The sequence below is a fragment of the Zosterops lateralis genome (genome assembly GCF_965231275.1).
Source record: "Zosterops lateralis genome assembly, chromosome: 3".
Taxonomy (NCBI): domain Eukaryota; kingdom Metazoa; phylum Chordata; class Aves; order Passeriformes; family Zosteropidae; genus Zosterops; species Zosterops lateralis.
The window spans coordinates 49,361,873-49,377,825 of NC_139764.1; the positions used below are offsets into that span (position 1 = coordinate 49,361,873).

General features: G+C 37.7%; 1 protein-coding gene across 2 annotated transcripts in view; it reads right to left on the reverse strand.

Annotated features, from left to right (window-relative positions):
• MAP3K5 (mitogen-activated protein kinase kinase kinase 5) overlaps positions 1-15,953 on the reverse strand; it is a gene marked incomplete at its 5' end in the record, with an annotated part of 100,853 nt that overhangs the window by 68,132 nt on the left and 16,768 nt on the right. For both annotated transcript variants that reach the window (XM_083856422.1, XM_083856423.1), the window contains 2 exons: positions 1,372-1,395; positions 4,093-4,232. In XM_083856422.1, coding sequence (XP_083712548.1) covers positions 1,372-1,395; positions 4,093-4,232 — 164 coding nt within the window. The remainder of the gene's footprint in view (positions 1-1,371; positions 1,396-4,092; positions 4,233-15,953) is intronic.

Genomic DNA, 15,953 nt, shown 5'->3' on the forward strand with positions numbered 1-15,953 from the left:
TGTCTGAAAAGCACTTTTTGGTTAAGAGCTATACAGAAACTCTATAGGGAAACCTCTTTGCTTTTTTGTTTTTTTAACAAAAAAAAAATCTGTAATTTAAAATGTAGCATTAGACGAAAGCTCACACTGGTTTTGAAGCCATCTTTAGAAACGTCATGCAGAGAAAAGAAAAGACTGCATCTTTTTCAGAGAGTCATATTTCATACTGACAAAAGTAATTACTTAATCCACTGTTAAATAAAGAAGTAAAATCAGGAATGCTGCAGTTTTCATGGCACTGAGGAAAATAAAACCTGGCCAATTTCTGAAATTAAGTATTTCATATGCCCCTCTAGAAAATTTTATTCAAATATATGGAATTGTACAGCATGCACATAGCACCTCAGGATATCAGCACAGCAGTGACTAGCCTCCATGAAATTATATCTCAGCAAGTGTGGCTACCAATAAGTCACGAAGCAAAGCCAAGAACAACTCAACATGCCAAATATATATTCTGACATGAGTTGCCCTGCTGCTCCAGAACAAACCACATTGAAAAAGCAGTGTTCTCTCAGCCACAAATCTGCCTCCCTTGAAATTGGGAGTGAAAAAGGGAAGGGAGATTTGGAAGGTCAACCTCAGAAACCATAGGGATGCCAAGGTGCAGAAATCTACAGTCTAATAATGACTGGTACTCAGACCACCAGGATCTACACTGCATTTGACTAACAGGCTCCAGGACTCAACTTCTAGAAATAAATGCTCTCTCTATAAATGTATTTATGCATATATATATATATGTACACGCATACACGTATATATACATACATGCATATATATCTGTACATATATATACACACATAGATATATGTACAGATATATACATGAAAATATATGCACATACCTATGTTTACACACACACACACACATATATATACACACACACGCATACACATACATGTACACTTTTTTTTTCAGAGTTGTAGCCATGGGTTTCTAAAATGAGCAACAGTTTCCAAATAACTCTTCTTTCTAATAGAGTACTTTTTAAAAACATAAAAGAACACTGTATAGAAAAAGGCAACAACAACAAAAAAAGATAAAAATGACAAATGCAAATTGGTGTGAGATAATATGACAGACAAGTAAAGGCAGCAGAGGAAATACCACTGATAGACAGAGGCAAGGTAAGAAATGAGCCTGGTACCTAGCAACCAAGTGATATACTCAGATTTGCTGCTAGAATTTCCAGAACTCTACATCTAACACTGTAAAATACAGTAGGAGAGTGTTCTATGATTCAAGTGGAAAACAGAATATAAACAACATTAAATGAAATGGAAGTCTGGAATGTTTATAATTCAACTGAAATCCATACATCATACTTACATTATTCTTCTGGAAAATAATTTCCTGAAATAAAAAAAAGAAAAAAAATGAAAATAATGTTGATAGCACTACAAAAGATATCTGATCAGTATGACTTTATAATATTATTGTTTGCACACACAACAAGAAAAGGTTGGTTGACAGATGTTTTCTATGCCTGTCAAATCAACATAAACGAGGTATTGTCTCAGAAGAGACAAAATTACATACAACTTATATATACATAAGAGCACACCTACTGTCTGCATGTGAATATATATCCATACACATATATACATATCCCTCCATTTATAAATTTTCCTAGAGGGATAATGTCCATTAACAAACATCTATTCATAATTGGGAAGTCAAATATAGTAACATTTTGCTACCGAGAGAGGCAATCAAAAAGAATAGTAAAAGAGGTATTCATAGGAGGTTTTAAAATATTCCAAAACTGCTTGAAATTCACTTGGCTCTAATAATCAGATGCAAGAACATATCTTCACATTTTAAAGTGAATTTTTAGAGAATTAAAATCACACATAGATGGAAAGAGCTGATTCCTGCACACTAATCCAGGTGGTACAACTCAAGTGTAAACCACGTCTGAACAATGAGCATCTTGCTTCCAGCATGATTTGTCAGCAAGTTCTGATCCTAGGAATTGATAACCGTAACAGATTTATCAGACAGCTTAGCCTCTGCCACTGGGACTGGCACTGGGACTGGTGAGCAGCTTCACCAGCTCAACAGCATTGAAAACAAGCACAGTGTCAAGCCAAGGCACCTCATACTTTCCATGTTGCTTAAGTCAGGCTTTGATCAAATTGCTCCCTGTTGAGAGGGGCATGTTCCATATATGACTGTTTCCAGCTTTCCCAGAGTGGATTATAAAGGTCTGGTCAAATCCCTCAGCATGGACAGGAACATCTTTGACTAGATCAGGCTCATCAAAGCCCTGCCTAGCCTGGCCTGAACATCCTTGCAGAACATTTCACCAGCAGAAGTTTACTTACACTGCTTTGTGCCCTGATTAAATCATGTGCTGCAGAGTTCTGTATTTCCTTCATTTTCAGTTTTGAAATTCCCCCTTTCATACAAGATTAAAACTACACATGCTCTCCTGCATTGCTTCTACTTTTACCTGCTGGCTGTAACAAACACATGAACAAACTCCATCTCAGAAGATGTCACAGTATGGCCATAGCTACTTTTTTTAGGCAGTTACTAAATAGTATGGAAAGGGTCTCACTCTTTGACTACTTCCCTACAGACTATCAAGAGCAGAAACACAAGCCCAGCTCAAAGCTAAGAGAAACTGAGGGGAGTCTTTCAGTCAGCAGAGTACTAGTGGCAACTGCGACATCCAAGTCTCCCTGCACAGAACTGGGCTTCCACTGATCCCAGTGGGAATCCAGCATGTGACCCAGTTACAAAGTCCAACTTCTAAGCTAGTAAAAAGTTCTTCCAAGTGCCCAAGAAAGCCTGATGCCTCACCCCAAGTGATTTCTCAGTGGGAGTTGGGTATTTGGCTCTTTCCCCAGGACAGTGAAATTCTGCTCTGCTTACACTGTAGAACATTGTACTTACACAACTGAATTCAATTCCCAGATACATCTTTTATCATCAGCATTATTTTTAGGGCTTTTATCTGTATACTCTTTGTGTTGCAAAAAGAAAGGAGATAATTGGATTGCAAGTGGTCCAGTTAGCTGAGAAAATTTAGAGGGAAGAGTAGGGGAAAGAAACTGAGTTACTAAGTATGTCCCTCTCAAATATAAGGCCAGCTTGAAAAAAGAAGGGACAGAATCAAACCCAAATAGTCTGCACTTGCCAGAAGCAGTGGAAGCAAACTCTTCCTGAGTGGTGCTGGTGCCCAGACTGCAGTCTGACTCACCAAGCTGCTCACTCTAAATTCTTTTTCTTAACAGAGCCTGGAAGGGAAGCGCAAGTGCATAAAACACCTCCTGGGTAAAGCCAATGCGTCTGTGAGTGGGGAACTAATTGAAAACACTGCCATCCAAGTTGTCTGTCCTTTCCCATCATGGAAGTTGCAAAACCTTTTGGATAGTTGCAGTAGGAAATAAGTATCAACTCCCTGGCTGATGAAATTCACAGCCCCATAGATTATCTTAAAACACCCTCTTGCCTTAAACCAAAGTACCACACTGTGCACTGAGGCATGAGTTTTGTTTTTACTGACTCCATTACACTGCTGCTAATCTTCAGCACAGCAATCCTTCAGGTACCTGATGCAAACAGCTGTAACTCAGCAAGATTTAGCAAGGGATATCAGGAGGCCCCATAAGGTTTGGCAGAAAACTGCTAATTTAGACAGAAACTAAAGCCTAAGGATTATTTTGCTGCCTACACACTACCACTCTCATAGGATTGTTATTACTGTAACAGTTTACCACAAACACCAGTAATTCCCTTGAATGACAAAATCTTGCATTTAGTTTCTCATCTCAAATTTGGCAAACTTCTGGTTCCATAAACAGCCATTTACCAGCTAGGCATTTAACTGACTGCAAGCAAGTAATCTAAATCTTTCTCTTTAGAAAACCAAACTGAGTTTTACAGCACTGCATTGAAGACATCTTTGCCAGGCCTCAGAACATTTTTGCTATTCTGTTCTGAACCACAAGTGGCATGTGTATTTCTTACAGAAATAACCCATTTCAAGCATTACACTAGCTATGACTTGCCCTCCAACCCCCTTTTTCCACCCAGAGCTACCTTCAGTGACTGCAGAGACTCTGAATTTGTGTCACAGTAGAGGATAATGTTGTTAGCCATGCTGAAGCTCTCCCTGACTCCCAGATGGTAGAACAGGGAAGGCTGACGGAAGGCGTCACTCATCTCTACAACAGCAATATCTGCAGAAAGAAATTTTAAAAAGATATTGTCAATGCCACACATTTCTGACAGTCAAATACATCTACCTCATGTTTCTTCACACAATTTATTTTGCTAAGAAGACCTGGCTTTAAGCAAGAAATAAGAGATCTAGAGGGATTCCCCCATTTTAGCTATTATGCCTGAATTTTGGACAGAGTCAGCAGGATGCCATTTTGGGTTTTTTTCTATTTCACTATTACTCTTTTTTTTTTCTTTAAACAAGACCTTAAAATGGTAAAAACAGATAAACCACTAATAACGAAAAGGAAAAAAATTCAATTGCTGTCTTGAAGAATAAAATCTGCTCGGTAAATCTATACATGTTGACTGATAAGGTTAGGGAAAAATAAAAGAAAAAAAATGCATTAGATATATTTTTATGCTCTGTGCAAGTTGCAATAAAATTTCATGGAACGTATAACATATTGTACAGATTCCGTACTAAACCTTTGGAAGAAAACAAACTGAAAGGTAACATTCCAATATAAATTACCATTCAGATCAATTTTGATTCATATAGAAAGATGATAGAATGAGAAAAAGACACAGCATAAATGCAGAGAAAACAAGAGGGAGTGAATATATAAAGCCAAAGAAACCCCCATATAAGTAAAAACTTTACTGTGCAGAGAATTCTGCTCATAATAAATTTTACCTGTGTGAATAAGGCATGCAAGCACATACACAAACACTTACAGAACAAGGAATGTAGCCCACAGTTTCTTTTAAATCATGTATTTCTCCTGACCAGATTTGCACCAATGTCCAAGTATAGCAAGAGGCAATTAACTATTTCTGCTGACTCATTGTAAAATTCCTGTTATACCAGGCAGTGTATTTCCACTGCAAAAGTCTTGTGGAATCAAGAGAGCAAAGCAAGAAAACCAACTCATCTCCACTTCTTCAACAAACACCTTTCTGTCTTTTCACCCATTTTTTTTTCTTAGGTTTCAAAAAAAAAAAAAAAAAAAAAAAAAAACCACACAAAAAAAAATAACACACACACACACAAAAAAAAAACCCAAACCAAAAAAAAAACCAAAACCAAAAAAAACCAAAAAAACCAAAAAAACCAAAAAAACAAAACAAAACAAAACAAAACAAAACAAAACAAAAAAAAAAAAAAAAAAAAAACACACCACACCAACCAAACCAAACAAAAAACCAGACCCAAACCAGAGAAATATACTTCTGCTAAGAGTAGAACAAGAGAAGCAGCCTGGTTTCCAGTATCTCTCTATGCTTTCCCATTCCTTTGGATGCTCTCATTACTGAAAAGTTAGATAGCAAGACAAGCTCTGTAGAAAAAAGCCTATGTATCCTCAAGTTTCTCTACTCTAATTAACCTAATCAGAGATTCTACCTCTAACTTCAACTTTTCACCTCACCTATTTACTTAGATCATCAAAACTGAAATAAAGATACTCAATAAAAGATAAGCTTTGTGGTCACACTCTTAACTGGGGAGAGGTGTCTCTCCAATTTGTTGAAAAGGATAATCTTTGAGGCATCTACTCTTCAGTAATGTTTTTCTGTAACTGGCCTACAAGCTTATAAATTATTAAAAACCTGAAGGAACAATAGACACACACAAGGGAAAGAGCAAACATTTGCCTATACAAGCTTAGGCTCTTCAAGAAACAAAATGAAAAGACACTAATATGGTACAAAAAAAGGATTTTATTTTCACATTTAAAAATCTAATATTAAATTATGTTTTCTAAAAGATTCATAATTTGTGTTCTAAGCATCTCCCTCTGTCCAATTTCACACTAATATTTGCATATGGATGCCACCAAATTTTATTGAAGTAAAAAAGGCAGTGCACTACTAAGACTACACATATACTCACTTTCATTAATTTTAGGAAACTGAAGCATCACAAAAGCCAAACAAGAATGACAATACCACCACTATGTTTTGGGTGAGATTAGAGCCTGTTTATTTTTTTTTAGAAACTTGTCGTAAACAGAAGTTATATTTTTAAACGCTCTTACTCACACAGAAATTTAATCTTGAGTAACTCTAAATCTATGGTACATATCTGTTAACAATGAGCAGGAGGAAAATTTGTGCAACTTGCCATGACTTAATTCTGCAATCTTGCAAGATAATGTGCTCTCACTAGAGTTGCAAAACTAAGATTAAAAGAGAAATATTACTTTAGATAGAGCCTGATCAAAGTCACGCTACAAAAAACACTTAAGAAATCCTAAGTTAAATTGGCAAGTTCCTCGGATCATGAAGAAGGAAAGAGGAACTAAAAAGAAATTATGTGTGCGTTACTGTCAAGCTGGCCAAATCCACTGAACAGAGCCTGACACAGGACCACACTGTAGGAAACATTCTTGGGTCCTGTACCATCCCTATCATGGTAAAAATTAAAATAAAATAACCCAAACCATACAAAAATCTTGAGGAGGGAAGGACCATGAGTAAAGAAACATTTGTATGAAAAATTACACTGAGATACTGGCATAAACTCTTTTGTGATACTTGTGTTTCTTATGTAACTAAAGAGGATCTTTTTCCTTTGCATGCCAAGACTTCTGTGAAATCCTTTTGGATAATCTCATTTGATAGATATAGCAGTGTCTTCCTTAAGTCCATCTTTTGTGAAGTTTTCCTGCTCAGTCTGATGCCTTAAGTTTTATCTTTCATGTTTTTTCACATTCTGTGCTGCCTAGGGATGTAGTTCTGAGCCTCATATTAAGTGTCAGTCAGCTCTCTTCACAGAGCAGGAAGACAAAACAAATCCTTTTCCTGCTGAAAACCAAGGACAGCTTTCAGGCCCAACAGCATAAACAATGGTGGATGAAGGGAGGAACAAGAAGGATGGGACCTCACAGCCTGAAGCTGTAATTGGACAATTAAACCCCAATATGCAAATGGACCAAAACTTACAAAAGTGTGAGACATCATGACTGCTCGTCCATTTTGTGACCATTCTAAGTACACCTTGGGTGTAGCCCTGGTCAGACTCCTGTCTTGCCCAAGGTGTACCCTTAAAGGCCTTTGAATAAATATCTACTTTATTTTCTAACTCTATCCAATCTCTGTTTCAGGTCAGCCTTCCCAAGGCATCAAGTCTAGCAGTTATGTATTTTAAGATGAAAATAGCACTCACAATAAAGAGATCAGATTTCTCAAGTTTAGGTTAGGCCTCGGACTGGTATCACAATTTCCAAGGGGAACAACCAAAGCTTACCTGCAATTCCAGCAAGTAACAAAAGGTATATGCACTTTTGGGATCAGATGTCTATCCAAATAAAAAAACCCATATATCCTAAACCAGCTCTTCTGACAGACCTATTTCTGATTATCTTCTTCCACAACATCAGGAGAGAAATTCCTCTGACCAAAGGAGGGGGAATCAATGTACTTGACAGAAGCACAAGAAGTCAAATACTATGTAGCTCATTTGGGAGGGAAAAGGAAGAAAGAGAGAGAGAAAAAAACCCCACAAAAACAGGAGTGGTAATGGTTCCTATAAAGCACCTGAAATGTACTGTTGAGTGCACTACAAAACAGCCAAACACAATATTCAGTTACATAAAATATGTTAGAAGTTTAGCAAAGATGAGCAAGAGTGATGGTTTTCAAGACAAATCTAAGTAAAAGTATACACACATATATCAAAATTTTCATTAGTTTGAAAGAGAGAGGATTTAGCTAAGCCCCAAACAACTGTTTGGTCATTAATACATAAACTGCCATAATCCTCTTTATCAGGTTCTCACTCTCATTTCACTCAGATGAAATTAATCAAACTTTCTGCTGCCATAGATCATAAGTTTTCCATTCACTGGAGAACACAGTTTCCTAAGTGACAAAATGATATTTCAACAAAGGTAGAGGAATCAGCTCTACAGTTACACTGAAACTACCCCCTCTACCAAAACATCTGTGGTTCGAGTTTCAAGGCAAGTAAAAGTCTGATCAAGTACAGGAATCAGAATAGAGCTCCCTCAACACCTAAGCCCTCAGGATGAAGCACTCTGAGGATGAGGAACATCAGTTCACTGACATCAACTCACTTCAAATGCTTTTGCAAACCTTCAATGTTGCAGCAAAGAAAGTCTGTTCAGGCTCCAGCAGACCAATGAGTAGGGTGGGTAGGGAAGCACACTGCACAAAACAGGAAGAAAAGACAGAGAAGTGCAAGAACTGCAATTTTTGCAATCCCACAGACTGCAAGAATATGAAATTTAATTTTGTGCCCAAGACCAAATTAAGGGATAAAATTTACTCTATCTCATGAGAGTAGACCTGGTGACAAATTGCTGATACTAAAGAAAACAGGTATAGAACAGTCTTTACCTTTTCTAGTCATCTTTAACATTACAGGTAGAAAGTCTTACAATAAGTCTTGCAGTAAATTATTGTTTCTTGATAGTTTAATAAAGTAAGTCTAACCACAACCTTCTCTCCCATACCCTTGAACAACTGGCATGCCTAAATAGGTAAGACAAGAGCATCATAAGAATAGAGCTTCATTCACTCTGGCCTAAGTAGCAAAACCAGCATAAATACAGCAGCAAGCAGTTCAGTGTCCATGTCGTAAACTGCCCCGAGCTCTGTCTGCCTGCTGACAGCAGCCAAACTGCCTCAAAGGAAGCTGCTGGTGTACACATCAGCTGAGTAACCACACACTGAGCTGCAGACACACCAACAACTACTGAGCCATCAGTCTAGCCTGTTAATCGGCTAACTAACATCTACCCCAACAATAGCTTGAAATACACTATCACGGATTTAAGAGAACTGCAGTAGTATCACTGCAGTAGTAACTGGCTTCTTATTACCCTGGGAAACCAGATTCATGACCTGGAATTGGAGGCAACCCACTTGACCCTTTTTGCCCGAGAAGCACCAGAAAAGTACCCATCTCTGTGAAGTTTGGCATAGATTAAAACTATCTTACCAGTCATTCTTAACTGTGATGTAAATCCACTTAGTTCTCTTTCAGCTATCTGTGCAAAGACTGAGAATGCTGAATGTAAAATCTCTACTTAATTAACTTGTCTTAAGAAATGGTAAAAACTCAAGAGTATACACATTAACATGGCCAAAAAAGATTAAGTGTCCATTAGTGGATCCAGAGCCCTTTGCTCTTGGCTATTAGCCATGCCTTTAGTCACCAAGACAGTGATAAATGAAATGCAGTGGTCAAAGTTCATCTCTAGCTCATTGTTTTAAATGTAACAGGGCAAAGAATGTTTAAACAAGTGCTCTGAGATATCATACACATACACCCTACTTTTTGATACTACCTGCTTACTACAGTGCTGCCAGGAAAAGCAGTGAATACAGACAGAGCAGTGATACAACTAATGAATGTTTATGTTTGTTATTATCTTCTGATTAATTGGTATTAAACACATGACCATTGCCTTGCATTCACTGCCCCACAATTAATCAGGGGAAAAGGAAACATGATAACGGCAACTTCTGAGACCAGGATTTTGTGTTCTTTTCCACTTGAGGGTTAAAAGAGTAAGATACTGTTCTGACAGAGATATAGAGGAAAAGAAAGGAGGGCAAAATTTATTTCAGTGCAAGTCTGAAGACCAAACTTATATAGTAGTAACTTACGATAGTAGCAGCTCTCCATTCAGCCTTAGAACAATGTGATGATGCTTACTATTGGGCAAACTTTCAGAAACAAGCAAGGAATACCCTTATCTACTTCAACTTCTGTGCTTGGCATAGATATCTTCCTGTTTACCAGAGACCGCATGCATGAGGTAGGAAATCTTCTTTGGCAACCCCAACATGTCAGTGCAGATTGGTATTTCTGGTTAACTGTGCAAACCACAGTGCCACTGCCTTGTCAACAGCACTGGAACCAGACATTTCCTGTCAAGAGTGTTTCATATGGCTCCAAGACCGGAAACAATTGATGGGAGCCACTGAGGTGAGAATACCCAAACACAGGTGAATGGCCAACCTCCCAGGAAACCAGTCCAGCCAAGCCAGTCTGTCAGGAGAGGCCAACCAACAACAACAACAACAAAAAACCAAACCAAACCAAAAAACCAAACCAAAAGAGAACCCAACAACAACAAAAAAACCCCAACACTTTTATAAGGGTGTCTGAGGCTTGAATATGGGGAAGGAAAAGCAGGTAATGATGGCACAGACAAGTTAAGTATGCCATATACTACAGGAAAAGCAGGATATTTTCTTGAATAGATGCACAAGGTAGGCTTAAGGACCAAGACCAGAACATGTGATGGACATGTGCCAGTTCTTATCTCGTGAAAAGCACTATGCCTTAGGAATCTTACAGTAATCCTGTCTTGAGCAGTCTCATTTTTATTCAATGGAAGCAGAGATCCAGCATCAATGAAGTACAGATCAGAGCCTGTCCTGCAACCTACTGAAAAGGGAGTTTCTGAGCACAAATTCCCAGCAGATACAACACAAACTGAGGTGTCTGGTGGATGGTCCCTTTCCAGATACTGCATAACACAATGTTGAGCTAGAAATAATTAGAGCACTTCATACTTGCCCCAAAAAAGCACCAAGTTACTTTTGGATACAAGAGGACCATTTTGTCCTCCTGCTGGTATTAAGAGCCCACTGTTCCTTGAATAGCTGAACTGAGTTGAGCTGCTCTTAATTTCAAAGTGAACTTCTACACCTATACTCATAAGCAAAAAGGGATGATTTCACTTCAGATAAACTCAATAAACAGTTGTTACTGTTAGGGGTGGTTCTGACCCTCTTCCACATTTGTATCAGATCTAGTGTGGTCAATACCCAGTGAGACAACTCAGTCTCTGTTTCCTCAGAGGGGTGGGGTGAGTACACAGGATCAGCTGACTCCTGGATCAGTTAGGTGATCTCACTTTCCAACCACACAATCACTAGGTCCCTATATAAAGAAGGCACCAGCCATCACAACATCTGCAAGGATGCAGCTGAGTACCTATTTACTACTGCTTGAAAGTCACACATTGTTCCAGGGGGTAGGTAAATTTTAATCCTCCATACAGACATGCATGCAACATCCACTTGTTCAAGAATCCTATATATAATGTCACAGGAAGAAGAGTTCCTTGAGGAAAAACACAGAAAAGAAATAAAAACACATACACAGAATCTACCTCATTACATTAGGCATCTATAGCCATACTGACAGACTCTAAATTGAGTATGTTACTCAATTTAGGTCTCTACAAGCCTGCTCATTAATAAAAATAAACAAGCTAATCACGTAAAAGCAATCTTTCCTCTTTTTAAATTATTAACAGTTGTTGATTTCTTTCTAGTTAAGGTAAGAAAGAAGAACATCTTAAGTTAAAGGTTGACAATGTGCAAGAGCAAATATAAGCTGTCCCTGTAGAAATTTAAACTGGAAATCCCAAGAAAGTTCATAATCTACAAATCCAAATGTCCTGCAGCACCCCCCTAAATGTTTAACTAATTGGCAGTGATCTGCTGTCACACAGGAGCAAGTTACAAAACTTGCACTCTGTCCCACAATACATCAAGGTGCTCCTTTGTAAAACTTGTGCAAATTGATTCCTGCCAACTTTTGTAGCTAACTGGCTCAGTTCATTCTCACAAAATCAAATGCTATACTCCACCAAGTAGAACCATCCAAGCTAGGATGAGAGAAAAACACGTTACTTTTCTTGTTACAGTAACTATATTCAAGATCCTCCAAGTGAAACTCTGGCAGTTTTGTCTGCACTACGCCTCGAAGATGTGAAGGGAAAAGAATCTCTTGCTTCTGTAATCAAAAACCGACGGGAGATAAGCTGATGGCAATTATCAAAATCAAACAGCAGAAGCTGGAAACAAACTGGTAACACAAAGTTATAACAGCTGTTAGAAAAGGAATGAGACAGGAAGATAGAGATGACAAACAATAGAGTTGTGTAGGAATTAACACATAAAACTACACATCAAAATCTAAATTACTGTGTCAATGATCTGAAGAAAACTGAAAAAATACGGAAAAGCTTTCTGATGAAGAAAAAGAAAACAGAAGAAAGCTTGAGTTTCAAAAAATCCATTCTCTCTTGGGCCAAAACAGGATTGTAATGTTATCACATGATTCCAACCCCCAACAATTCAAAAAACCCACTCTCAGCTTGATGCATGTGGGAGGAACTCAGGATCAGGCAAGAATAAAAGATGACAAGAAAACAAAGAGCCATTTATTCAAAAATAACCTCAGTATGTTCAGACTCACTGCATCTGTATCAATCCTAGTGAAACAGGCTCCCTAGTAGCAATAACACCAAATACTAAAGTCTACCTTAACTCCGAACCTTGCATCAGAAAAAATACTCAGCCTCAATGGGGTAACTACTGAAGCTCAGCTGAAGGCTGGAGCACATTACAGGGCTAGAGTTAGGATCTGTACCAAATGTTGTTTATGCAATACACAGATACAACAGAAGTAGTCAAAGAAAACAAGGAAAGCTGTAGCAAACCAGTATTTCTACATTTAGAAGTGTTGTTCTGAGGATCTTCATCACTGCAATGTTTTTTTCAAAGAAGACCGAACACTCCTTTGGCCTGGACAGGATCTTAAGCAGGCAAACCCCAGATAGATAGCTAGATAGCTAGCTAGATAGAGGATGTGATGGTATTTGTGTGATTATTTTGGTTTATGTTTCCATCTTATATATCTTTGAGATGCAAGATGAAAGAGTGATTCCCTGGAGAAGTGACTGAGTGTACCAAAGAAAAAAGAACTTGTAAGAACACTGGTGTGCCAACAGGAAAGTTCAGAGAAGAAAGGAGAGTCCTATGAAAAGGTCTCAGGGGTGGCGGAAAGTTTTCCTAAAGTCTATGTGAACTACAGAGTTTGCTACAGCTCAGAAGTTGCAGAGAACACTAAAACCAAGAAAGGAAACAACAATCCACCTTAAGGACAGGACGAGGAGGAGGAAAAGCTGATCAAAAGTTCTCTTTATTTCTGTCTTTCCTGTTCTGTTTATTTCTGACTTGGTGACCTGAAGTTTTATCCCCCTAAGAAGTCTTCCAAGTTTTGGTTTTTTGGTTATTGGGGGTTTTTTTTCCCCTAAAATCTAACTATTTTCACTTATAATACAGTTACATATTTTGTTTCTTTGCTCAGCTCACTGTGACAAAAAAGTCTAGGCAGATCCACCTCCAAGTTTCAGAAACTAAGTCCGAGTTTCATTGCAGCATCTGGAGGTATCAGACCAAAACCCTGTTTAACTCAACATTTCTTCTCTGCCAGAAGCCAGCAGGCCACATGGCAGAGATGGTAAGAATATGCAAGTAAAGACTGAGCTTTATTAAACAATCCACACACATTTACAGAAAACTGTTGAGCTACCCAGAAAGCTGAATATCAACAACTAATTTAGTGCTCAATATTATGTGAGCAATACTATAGAGCTTCTTTTCATCATGTATGTTACGTTGCATTCACATCACTGAACTTCAGCTGTCCTTTACCTGATCATTTGCCCGGTACCATAAAACCTTCCACAATTCTTTACTGCCTATTTTTTCAAGTTTTTAAAAGCCTGCACATTAGCAAATGTTACCACCACCCTTTTCACCAGAACGAAATTTTCAGACCAGCCATGAAACTTCTGAAAAGCCCAGTTCAAAAAGGAACTACAGAACAATCCTTTTAACAGCCTGTTTTTCTACTGGCAACTTTGCTTCATTGCAAGACTTATCTTCTGATCCTTTCCTTTAAGAGTCCACTTAAGGCTTGTAAGGATGTCATCTCCAGCCATCTTGTCCCTTTAAGAGTATTTGGTAAAGTGTCCCACCAAAAACTTTTTGACATCTCAATACACTGTCTTAAATGGATTACCCTTAAGTACAGGCTCATAAGAAGAGTGTGATTTCTTTCTACTAAAAAGCCACTTCAGCAGGCTTCAAAAGCCTGCTGCCAGATTTTACCCATGACACTAAATGATGTGTTCTTTATCTATATTTTAACCTATTTGCCCTAATGTAAATACCAATATAATTGCCCACTACAATGCTGCCTACATCAACTAAAGTCAGAAGTCATGCACCAAAAAAAAAAAAGCAGTCTTCAGTAAGTATTCTCAAACTCTTTTGGAAACTGTCTTATTGAGGCTTACATGCCTTTTTACACATTTTTAACTTGTTTCCTCATCTGAACAAAAGTTCTCCTTCCAAAGGGCACCATTTCATTTCTTCATCTTCTTAGCAATCCCACCTGCTGTGGACTACTTTAAAATTTCTATTAATACATAGCACACATTTTCTGGAAGGAATTTTCCTTATGATGTCTTTATGCCATCTGAAAGCTCTTCCTCTTTTTAGCTAATCCTGTCAATTTCTTGTTAAGAAGTTTGCTCATTTTTACACAGGTTCAAGTAGAACCTTCTAGTAGAAATGTGGCCTGCACCAAGAGGAGCTAAATGTCTAAGACAGACCCTTCTCAGGAAGGCCAGAGCCACTGAAGACCCATCCATTAAGCCATTGAAAAGACTCTGGAAGTGTTTCTAACACAAAGATGCACAAATATTTCTTATAACATTATTTTCAAGTCATGAGAGTTAATGTTTTCCAATCCAGCAATACCAAAAAGAGTTAAACTTAGAAGATCCATGAGCAGCAAGTACAGACTGAAAAATAAATACAAGCACTTCACAGTTATGATGAACAGCATCTGAAAAGCCTGTAAAAAATGGGAATCTTCCTAAGCTTCTGGAAATTTAGAAGCAGAATTTTTCTAAAAGATGTAAACAAACACATTTGTTCAATGTCTTTATTTAGTCATGGAAATATTCCCATTCTAAAAACCTCCTATTTTTCATACATAATACATCACTTGAGAACTTTAGAGCCCAAATTTCATAATAATCAAAAAATAAGCTCACCACTCCTGATTCTCACCACTCTCTCTACAGAAATCTCTACATTGTAGCAATTTGACTACTGTGTCCAATGTTTTCTCATGAACTGAAAGGCACTGAGAAAACTAATTGCCTGAAGGCTTTGGACATTCACATGCCATGTTTTCTGATAAAAAACATCATTTCTTTAAAAAGCACACAAATTTTCACAAAAAGGAAAAGAAAAGAAAAGGCAACTGCAGAACCACATGGTACATTCTAAAGCATCTGGAAATTCAACAGCCTGAAGAGTTTCCAAGTCATTTAATGTGTACACAATATATAACAGGTCTTAGCAAAACCATCCCACAGGAATATCAGTCCTTTTTGAAGACTAACTATGTCCTTGTACAGAAAAGTGTTTCTTTTAGCTTCTAAAGCTGCTTACACATAAGAATTAGAAAGCCAAAAATTAAAAACTAGTTATTACTCTACTCCTTAATAAATCTTTCCTTTCCATTCCTGATTTTAGATTACTTGACCTTTCCTTTTGTTTTTCTTCTAAAAAGACCCTATCTAGTCAGTCTCCATCTGCATGGAAACAATTCCACAAATGATTCTGACAATCTCGTTTTTTCCTTTGTGTCTTCCACGAAGACCCAAATTCAATTTTTCAAATGTGATGAGCAGAGATGCACATTGTAAAGATATGCCACATCAGAGTTATACAGCAAATAACTCTTACCGTTTTCCCTTTACTTCTTTCTTTGTGACTCCTGACAAGTTTATTTCTTACTCCTTTGAGATTTTCAGTAATTTATTCACGACAGCTCTAACCTGTTACACACCCTAATAGATTAAAAAATAAGCATATCCTGCAGCATT